Source organism: Coffea arabica, chromosome 5e (assembly GCF_036785885.1).
Source record: "Coffea arabica cultivar ET-39 chromosome 5e, Coffea Arabica ET-39 HiFi, whole genome shotgun sequence".
Taxonomy (NCBI): Eukaryota; Viridiplantae; Streptophyta; class Magnoliopsida; order Gentianales; family Rubiaceae; genus Coffea; species Coffea arabica.
The window spans coordinates 47,635,698-47,646,665 of NC_092318.1; the positions used below are offsets into that span (position 1 = coordinate 47,635,698).

General features: G+C 43.3%; 1 protein-coding gene across 1 annotated transcript; it reads right to left on the reverse strand.

The window, feature by feature from the left end:
- Positions 1–769: 769 nt before the first annotated feature.
- LOC113743412 (leucine-rich repeat extensin-like protein 4) lies at positions 770–2,564 on the reverse strand. The gene has a single exon (XM_027271409.2). The coding sequence runs from the start codon at positions 2,185–2,187 to the stop codon at positions 994–996; it is 1,194 nt and encodes a 397-aa protein (XP_027127210.2). The 5' UTR covers positions 2,188–2,564; the 3' UTR covers positions 770–993.
- Between the last annotated feature and the right edge of the window lie 8,404 nt (positions 2,565–10,968).

The window sequence follows — 10,968 nt, forward strand, 5'->3', positions numbered from 1 at the left end:
CACCCACCCACCAAACCCCCCCCCCCCCCGGGGCCCCAACCCAAAAAAAAGTGGAGGAAACCATGGATCAGCATCTAGCTCATCGACAAGAATGTTGAAGTGACATTGAAAGCCATTGAAATTAAATGAATTCGAGACTTGGTAGTGTCATCCCGGAAAGGGTCCAATGGTGCACGACTCCAGAGTAGTTGGGTTCAATGCAATCATCGAACATTAGGGGATTACATTAAAAAAAAAAAGGTTAAATAAGTTGAGCCAGATGAACAAATAAAATAGCATTATGGTAGTGGATTTTTAGGAAGTGGATTTCTTGAAAATCCAGTTCATATTCACAGCTCAAAGGTTTGATTTCTCGATTCAAATTGAATTGCCAAGAAGTCGATTTCACTATTGCATGATCACCAATAATAATTATATTTCGTTAATTTTGAATAAAATTGGCAATATTCACAGGCTGGCAAAAGGCAGCTTATCAAGATACATTACTGTCTCCTAATGGGAATGAGTGTTGCAGTATCTATTTGCTAGGGATCTCCTAATTGGCAACTTCTATACGAGTTTATCAGGATGCATTCTCAAAGTTGGTAAATGTGTATCCTTGATGAACACCATTAAAAGTATGATTTAACACAGTTGATCAGGACTTGATGAAAAAACTACTGGGAGAAATTAACACAGATTAGATCTTGGTAGAGTGTTATATGAGTTCTTGGTTAGTAATAAGCACCAGCTTTGAAAACATGTTAAAAGGAAAGGGTGGCTTCAGATGTTTGATGTGACAAATGAGCTGATAATTTGAAACTTCGGGTATCAACTATCAATCAACATTAACATCTACTCATACAAACGTTGCCATGGACAAATCAAAAGTTTCAAGATGAGAGCAAATTTGCAAGACAAACTTCAATCAAATCATTTACAGGGCCCCAGCAAAACCAACATGGATTTTGTTATTTTGCTCGCTGGTTGAGATGACTATAGTTGCTGCTGAAGTTAGCCACTGGGAGGTGAAGACAGTGGTGTTGGGGCAGGAGGAGTACCAGAACCACCACAGTGATAGTCAAAGCATTCCACAGGATGCTCATACACTGCACTGCATTCCTTCTTGGTCCTCTGAAGAGGCTTTTCCAGCAAACAGTTTCGACGGTCATCAAACGCAATGCCTCTGGATGTCAAGTTCATGCAAATGCCTTCCTCCTCGCAGAAGAAGTTATAAGAATATGTGAAATTGGACAAATTAGGCAATACACAAACTCCAGCAGGCACGTCTCCGGTAAACATGTTGTGAGCTAAATTGAGGAGCTCCAAGTGAGCTAATCCTGCAAGGCTGTAAGGTATTGGACCAACTACTTTGTTGGAGCTCACATCTAGTACCCTAAGTTTGTATAGGTATCCAACCTCAGGTGGCAGGCACCCTGTTAAGCTAGTATTGATCAGGAGCAATTCCTCTAAAGTGTTTGCAAAGTTGGCTATGCTTGGAGGAAGGCAGCCTCCAAATTTGTTATTCGCAAACACCACAACAGATGCTGAGCTCAAGCCTAAATTTGGTGGTATGACAGAAGTAAAGAGATTGTTGTTGAGAAAAACTGCATCCAGTTTTTTGGCAAAGAGTTGAGGAGGTAACGGCCCTTCAAACTCATTAAAGCGAATATCAAGAAACTTCAGCGTCGGAAGAGAAAGTACAACAGAAGGGAAAGGGCCTACAAATCTGTTGTTACTGAGGTCGAGCTCAAAGAGTAGAGTAAGGTTTGCTAATGATTGAGGGAGGATGCCACAGAACCGGTTGCTATTGAGATGAATCAATGCAAGGTCTGAGAGAAGGCCTAGTTCCTCAGGCAGAAAACCAGCAATATCAGCAAAGTTGAGGTCAATGCCAGCAACAACTTGTATTTTGGTATTGTCAGGATAAGGGGCACAGTAGACTCCTGTGTAATTGCATACTGAAGGGCCAATCCAGTTTGAAGTGAAGTTTTTAGGGTCAGAATAAATTACTTTCTTCCAAGCTTGGAGAGCCACATACGCTTGTTGCAGTCTGGGATTTATTGTGGCTTTATTCGTGGGGTGATGTCTGTGGTGTTGGTGGTGGCGGGTGGATGAGTAACCATGTTTAGCAAAGCTGTTGAAGGATGAGAGGATCAGCACTAAGAGAACCATGGCGTGAGCTAGAATGAAGGCAAACGAAGCCATTGCTGTAGAAAGGCCTCTCAATTCATTAAGGTTGCTACTGCTCTGGGGATTCCCTGAGTTTTATACAGACAAGATCCACAACAGCACATGTTACAACCACCAAATACAGCGACCTTTAACTGTCACAACTGATAGCCAAGATGATCATTATGCCTTCCGAGGTTTCCAGGTCTATGTTGGATGGCCTGTGCATAATTTATCTAGTACTATAATTTGATGCCTTGACATGAACTCACCTGCTGCTTTCAACTGTGATAGGCATATGCATTCTCTGTTTGATGTGGTCACCAGTATCTTCATTTTTTCCTAATGCACTATCTGCACAAGATTGGGCAGAAGAAAATATGCATGATATGGACTTTCCTCCTTCCATGTAAATAACCTGTTTTCTGAAGTGGAAGTGGAGAAAGACAGCTTCAGCCTCCAGACAGAGACAGAAGGGAAGTGAAAGGAACAAATGTTTTCTTCAGTTGGAAGGGATAAGCATGTTGTCTCTGCGAGGTCTTCCAATTGTCAACCCAGGGGGGTAAACTTCAGCATCTAGCTAAATAAGTTCTGGTCAAAACTGCATTTGAACACAAAGAAGAATGGTGGAGATTTTGTACAGACCACAGAAAATAGCAATCCAACTGCTCTTCTAGATAGGAAACCAGGGTCTGAACAAATCATTCCCTCCGTTGAAGAATCATTACTAATCACTGTTGCTGGATGGATCTAATACCATTAAACATGAAATATATATAATGCCAACCTTAAAACCTAGTATTCTTAACTGATGCTTGATACATAAAACGCCAACCATTCTATGAGTCAGTTCAATAGTGATGAGGAATTCTATGATTGCTACCGAAAGGTCAGAGATGATGTCATGTTGGAGTTTCTTTACCAAAGCCTAAGGTGAACAATCATGGTCATTCGTGAGGACTTTTTTTAAGTTTTGGGTCGGACACAGGTGCAATTGGGTTCACTTGTGGAGCTTTGCCATGTTTCCTGATGAAAATTGTGGGGCAAGAAAAGAAGAGACTGAGAAACAAGAAAACTAGCTCATAATAGAGAACCTTTGATGTAAGGGAATTTCGCCAATTCGATCCCTAAACATTTTCACTTAAATCAATTTCGTCCTTAATGAAATATTTTAACCAATTTAGTCCCTTAACTAGTTTTTTACTTTCAATGTAGGACTTTTACTCAATTTGCGTGGACCAACGGAGGTATAATTGTCACACTGGTTTAATCTTTTACAATTTACCGGCGAAACAGATTAGAGATCATTACGAGGAAGAGATCATTGGCTGACAAAACAGAGAAGAGAGCCTGATGTCAGCTAGTGCCTGCACCCTCACTCTTTTCCGGTTCCTTGGTCTTGCGAGGAAGAGATGGCACAAGCCGTCGGAGTAAATGGGATCAGTGGGTTCAAAAGAACAGTTTGAACAAGTAGGTGAATTGAGCCAGTTGCAAAGAGGAGAAGTGCAGGGAAGCGGGTGATAGCGGTACGTACAGTAAGAGGGGTTGCTGCAGGTGCATTCCTCCTAATTGAAAGAGGCAGTGAGGTCAACGAGTAGTTATGTGGGCTGCTGGTAAGGGGTTCTCAAGTAAAGTGTAATGGAATGGAAAGCTTATCTAAGGACAGGGGCAGGAACCAGCTAATTGAAACAATGAAGGCGTGAAGATCAGCAGAAGAAAGCGTGATCACTGGACCAGAAGTCATCAAAGGCGTGAACCAAGAACCACGCCTTTCCTGGGTTTCAGCCTTCATAACAGAAATTCAAAACGCGCAGCAACTTGCAGATGCTTGAGACACGTGTAGCGCCCTCAGTGGTCTAGCTAGAATTAGTTAGGATTTGTTAGTATTAAAGAGCAGGCATGTCTGCTCTGTGAGGGAGTTTTTTGAAATCATTCTTACGGATTCATCTGTATTGGCTTGAGGAGCAATCCTCAGCTTCCCTCCCAATTTTCCTTCAATTCTTTCCCCTTCTTAGCTTTTACCGCCATTTCTGTTCTTGAAATTGTCATCAGAATTTGATTAATAAAGTTCAGATTCTTACAGCAAATTATTCTATTGATTCATTGTTTATTGATTCATCCAATTGGATTCATTCTCCCTAGTTCCTGCAAAGGGACTCTGGCTTCTCTGGTTTCTGGTCCATAACAGTGGTATCAGAGCTAGCTACGAGCCATTGGGTATAGATATACACATATAAAAAAAAATGACTAAAAGCCAAGACGAAATGAGGAAGGAGATCACTGAGCTAGGAAGTGTGGTTAGAACTTTCGCTAACAGGAGTGATGGACTGGAGCAGGCTGTCAGGGTCATAGAGCACAGACAGGAGAATACTGAAAAGACACTCAAAAGCCTGGATCAGAAGTATGAAGGCATGATGAACATGATGGCACAAATGCTGGCAAAGTTAAGCGACAAAGGGAAGGATGTGGAAGGCACCAGCTCAGAATCTAGCTTAGTGCATAAGGAGGATAACAGGAGGAAGGAGGAGCAGAAGGGAGCTATGGATAGATCTGAACCACAGGGTCACAGATCCTTCACCAGGCTACCTAAGGTGGACCTGCCATCATTCACTGGGGAAAATCCTAGGGAATGGATCAGGAAGGCTAATAAGTACTTCAAAATCAATGGAGTGGAGGAGGAAATGAAATCTGAGGTTGCAGAACTTTATTTCAGGGATAAGGCAGATATCTGGTTTCATGGTGTATTCAATGGAAGGGAGGATATTCCATGGGAGGAGCTCAGCATTGCACTTTGTGAGAGGTTTGGAGATGGCTCCCCTGAAGAAGCTATAGAAGAATTCAACAAACTGATGCAGACAGGTTCAGTAACTGACTACCTGGAGAAATTCGAAATGCTCAAAGCCCTGGTAATGCCTTCCCTCCCTCATCAGCAAGATTGCTATTACAAAACTTGTTTTCTAAGTGGATTAAAAGAGGAAATAGTAACTATGGTAAAACTGGCCAAACCTAAAACACTGGCAGATGCTGTAGAAGCTGCCAAACTGCAGGAGAGAAACCTGAGGGCTCTACAGAAAATCCACAAAGGCCCTTCCTATAATCCCAGCTACCAGAAACCCCTGTTTAAAGTCTCGCAACACCCTAAACTCCCTGACAAAACCCCAAGCTACCCCAAACCACCTGATAAACAGATTCCTAAAACTTCCAATAGCCACTATACTTCCCAAAACCAATTCAAAAGACTCACACCAGCAGAGCTCAACCTTAGGAGGGAAAAGGGACTTTGCTTCAAATGTGCTGAACCATATACTTTTGGTCATGTTTGTAAGCAATCCCATCTAAACTTGTTAATTATGGAAGAAGAGGAGGTACCAGCCACTGAGGAAGAAGGGGGGAGGAAGGGGGAGACTGAGGTATTCTGTGACTGTATTGAGGGAGAATTAGAAAATGAGCATATAGAAGTTTCTATTCATGCTTTGGCAGGGGGGAGTGAGCACAAAACTATCAGGATAAAGGGGATGATTAAAGGGAAGACCATTACTGCACTGGTTGACAGTGGCAGCACACATTGCTTCGTGGATGAGCAAATGGCTAAGGTTCTGAACTTGGAAACTAAAGGAGGGGCTCTGTCAGTTAAGGTGGCCAATGGAGAAAGATTGCAGTCCAGGAGCATCACCAAACCTGTGACATGGAAGATGCAGGGATATGAATTCCAGCATCACTTCAATACTCTAAGACTAGGGGGTGCGATATGATACTAGGAGTTGATTGGCTAGCTAGATACAGTCCAATGGAGTTTGACTTCAGAGGACTAAGTATGAGGTTCAAAAAGGGAAAGCAGCAGGTTGAACTAAAGGGGGAAGGCAATGCAGTACAGTTAAAGCTGATAAGGGGGAGTAGGCTATACAAATGGTCCAGGAAACAGGCTTATGGAATCATGGCACAGGTGAGTGCAGTGGTGGATCAGGATTCAGACCAGAAGCCAATCCCACCAGAAGTAGAGAAGCTACTGCAGGAGTTTAGAGATGTGTTCCAGGAACCTCAGGGATTACCCCCTGAGAGGAGCCAAGATCACCACATCACCCTTCAGGAAGGGGCAAAGCCATTCCAAATCAGACCATACAGGTGCCCTTACATCCAGAAAACTGAGATTGAAAAGCTGGTACAGGAAATGCTCCAGACTGGGATTATCCAACTAAGCAGCAGCCCTTTTGCCTCACCAGTACTTCTAGTCAAGAAGAAGGATGGCTCCTGGAGGTTCTGTGTGGATTATAGGCAGCTCAATGATCTGACAATCAAGAATAAATTTCCATTGCCTCTCATTGATGAGCTGTTAGATGAGCTGCATGGATCCAAATACTTCACCAAAATTGATCTCAGAGCTGGATATTTTCAGATAAGGGTAAGGGAGGAAGACATTCCCAAAACAGCTTTCAGGACACACCAGGGTCTATACGAATTCAAAGTCATGCCATTTGGGCTGACAAATGCCCCTGCAACCTTCCAAGGCTTGATGAATCAGGTTTTTCAAAAACAACTCAGGAAATATGTTTTAGTGTTTTTTGATGATATTCTGATCTACAGCCCTACTCTAGAAGAACATGAGAAGCATGTCACTGAAGTCCTGGAGATTCTGAGGCAACACCAGCTCTATGCAAAAGAAAGTAAATGCTCCTTTGCTCAACAGCAAGTGGAGTATTTGGGACACATAATCTCAGCAGAAGGAGTCAGGGCAGACCCCCAGAAAATTACCAGCATGTTGCAGTGGCCAAAACCAGTGAACACCAGACAACTAAAGGGATTTCTTGGTCTGACAGGTTACTACAGGAAGTTTGTCAAAGGATATGGAGCTATTGCAAAACCATTAACCACCCTCCTCAAAAAGGATGGCTTCAACTGGGGGGAGGAAGCTGAGGATGCTTTTCAGAAGCTGAAGTTGGCCATGTGCAGCACCCCTGTGCTGGCCCTCCCAGACTTCTCCCAGCCCTTTATAGTGGAGACAGATGCTTGTTATGGGGGAATAGGAGCCGTCCTAATGCAAAACAGAAGACCCCTAGCCTATCTCAGCCAAGGCTTGGGACAGAAGAATCTGGGGTTATCAATTTATGAGAAGGAGTTGCTGGCCTTGGTCACAGCAGTCACCAAGTGGAGGCACTACTTAGAAGGATATCATTTCATCATCAACACTGACCATCAAAGCTTGAAATATCTACTGGAGCAAAGGATCACCACCCCTCTCCAACAGAAGTGGTTGACCAAGCTGATGGGCTTGAGTTATGAGATTTGCTATAAAAAGGGGAAGGAGAATGTAGTGGCTGATGCACTATCCAGGAAGGGAAGGGATGAAGCTGAATGTGCAGCCATATCCACAGTCACTCCAGAATGGATGAAAGAGGTAACAGATAGCTACCTGGGTGATGACTGGGCACAGGATATCATCAGAGGACTGTTAACACATCCAGAGCTGAACTCAGATTTCACCTATCAGAGTGGAATCCTAAGGTATAAGGGGAGAATTGTGGTAGGCCAGGGGGGAGAGATAAGGAAGAAACTCATCTCCACACTTCATGACTCTCAGCTAGGAGGTCATTCAGGGATACAGGCCAGTTGGATGAGAGCAAAGCAGCTGTTTCACTGGCCAGACATGTTTAAGGAAATCAAAACAGCTATACTACAATGTGATACTTGCAGGAGGTGCAAAGATGAACGTGTGGCTTATCCAGGCCTCCTCCAACCACTACCTATCCCACAACATTCCTGGAGTCACATCACCATGGATTTCATAGAGGGACTGCCTAAATCAGAGGGGAAGGACACCATCATAGTGGTGGTGGACAGGTTCACCAAATATGCCCATTTCCTGGGCCTCACTCATCCTTTTGATGCTTCTAAGGTAGCTCGACTTTTCTTAGACCATATCAGCAAACTGCATGGCATGCCCCAAAGCATAGTCTCAGATAGGGACAAAGTCTTCATCAGTCATTTCTGGACTGAATTGTTCACATTACAAGGAGTAAGGTTGGACATGAGCACTGCTTACCATCCACAGACAGATGGCCAAACAGAAAGGGTCAACCAAGTCTTGGAAATGTACCTCAGGTGTATGTCCCACTTGGAGCCTAAAAGATGGAACACTTGGCTGTCATTGGCAGAATGGTGGTACAATACTACCTACCATACTGCCATCCGGATGACCCCTTTTGAGGCCTTATATGGATCTAAACCCCCTCAACTAGCCTTAGGCCCCTATGAGCAAGCTAAGGTGGCAACAGTGGGTGATTACTTAAGGGACAGAAAGCAGATGGACGAGCTGCTACAACATAATCTGAAGGCTGCTCAAGAAAGGATGAAAAAATATGCTGATGAACACAGGAGTGAGAGAGAATTCCAGGTAGGTGATTGGGTCTACTTAAGGTTACAACCTTACAGGCAGTCGACAGTAATGATGAGGAGTAACACCAAGCTATCTGCTAAATATTTTGGCCCCTACCTCATTAAGGAGAAAATTGGTAAGGTGGCCTATAAGCTTAAATTACCTACTGAGTCCAGGGTACACCCTGTGTTCCATGTCTCCTTGTTGAAAAGGAAACTAGGAGACAGGACCACACCTATCTTACAGCTTCCAGATACTGACGAAAGGGGACTGTTCAGAGTTGAACCAGAAACTTTGCTTGGTAGGAGAATGATCAAAAGAGGGAATGCTGCTGTTTCACAATGGCTAATACAATGGTGGGGAACTGAACCTGCAGATGCAACTTGGGAGGATGCTGTGACGATCAGAGAGAAGTTTCCTCAATTTCAACCTTGAGGACAAGGTTTGCTACGAGGGGGAGGTATTGTAATGGAATGGAAAGCTTATCTAAGGACAGGGGCAGGAACCAGCTAATTGAAACAATGAAGGCGTGAAGATCAGCAGAAGAAAGCGTGATCACTGGACCAGAAGTCATCAAAGGCGTGAACCAAGAACCACGCCTTTCCTGGGTTTCAGCCTTCATAACAGAAATTCAAAACGCGCAGCAACTTGCAGATGCTTGAGACACGTGTAGCGCCCTCAGTGGTCTAGCTAGAATTAGTTAGGATTTGTTAGTATTAAAGAGCAGGCATGTCTGCTCTGTGAGGGAGTTTTTTGAAATCATTCTTACGGATTCATCTGTATTGGCTTGAGGAGCAATCCTCAGCTTCCCTCCCAATTTTCCTTCAATTCTTTCCCCTTCTTAGCTTTTACCGCCATTTCTGTTCTTGAAATTGTCATCAGAATTTGATTAATAAAGTTCAGATTCTTACAGCAAATTATTCTATTGATTCATTGTTTATTGATTCATCCAATTGGATTCATTCTCCCTAGTTCCTGCAAAGGGACTCTGGCTTCTCTGGTTTCTGGTCCATAACATAAAGTGACCAAAAGTGAAGCCGAGTGAAAGGATCCTGGAGAATGGGAGCTAAAATAGCTGAAGAAGAAAGGTGAATGCACAGAAATAGAACGAAGGAGAAGAACTGGAGCTTGAACTTAAAGAAGTGGCATTGCTTCTCTTGGGGATTGAATTCCATGGTATGGAGTGGAATGGGGTAGAGACAAATTTGCAGTGTAGGTGGAAAGAAGGAAGAATTAGCCAAATCTTTGGAGCCCGATGAAGGAATTAAAAAAAAAAAGCTCCTACCAGCAGGGTTTTGGCTAATTGATCATGACATCCGTCCTGAGTCTTCAAGCATCATCCCTTTGAGACTCTTAGCTAACCAGATTGCTGTCTCCCTTGGAGAAGCCTTATTTTTTCCAAAAGGTTTTAGAACAACAGCAAGCTCTTCTAGTCTATTATGCTGAAGCAAATCTGCAGACAATTCTAGGAGCCCTTCTAGTGCCTCTGCCCTCTGCTGGAAAGATTTGACATCCAAAGTTTCCTTTGCTGGTGTTGTTGGGGCTTCCTCCTCTGCTACAGGAGAATTCATTATTGCTGGTTCTGAAGAATCTAACTTTGGAGCTGGAGTGAAGTGATTGGTCTGAGCTTTCACGTCCACTTCTTTAGTGTTTGCATTATCTGAGAGGTTTGATTTTAAACTCAGAGTCTTAGAGCAACCAGGAGATTTTGGTGCAGTGGTTAGGTTTTTAATATCAACATCATCTGTCACCACATTTATTAGCTTCCCCACATCTAAGTTTCTATCCAGTGTATCAATCACTGGTTGATCACTTCCAACTCGGAAGCTGCTATGCCGAATGACGTGAATCACATCATCAAAAGTTGGTGGAAGATGATTACCAGTTGTTTTTTCGATAATGACATTTTGCTGAACCGTTCCCATATCTGACAGCAAATTTTTTTGGCTGGTGGCACAAGATAGATACCAAGAGTAGTGCTCTCAGATACCGAAAGTTGGAGTTCCTCAGATAAAACATCAATTCTTCATCAGTGGGATCAAATTTACATCCAACAGGGATTTCAATACGGGCTCTTTTTCCTCCACTATCGTCGTTTCCACGGGCTGAAGCTGCTGATGGTTTCTCCATTTTTAGCAAGCCACGCAGTCAGCCGAATTGCAAGCAATGGCCGATAGGGCTATTCTTTCCTTTCCCTTTCCAAGCCTCTAGAAGAACAGAAAGGTAGTAACTGTAGAATAGTAACCCAAGTAGTTGCAGGCACTGGTTGGCTCAGGAACCTTTAAATCCTTCTTCTCCAATCAGGCCGTGGGAGATACTTTAGTGTGTCAGGAATCAAGACCACCCGCATGTTGTAATCTTTCACGTTGATGATTTCAATGGACTTGAGAGCTTAAAACTTTACTAACTTCTTTTCCTCATCTAGCTCCTCAATTATCTCCTTTGCA

Coding starts and splice junctions, on each gene's coding strand:
- LOC113743412 (XM_027271409.2), bottom strand. CDS start 2,187: ATGGCTTCGTTTGCCTTCATTCTAGCTCACGCCATGGTTCTCTTAGTG.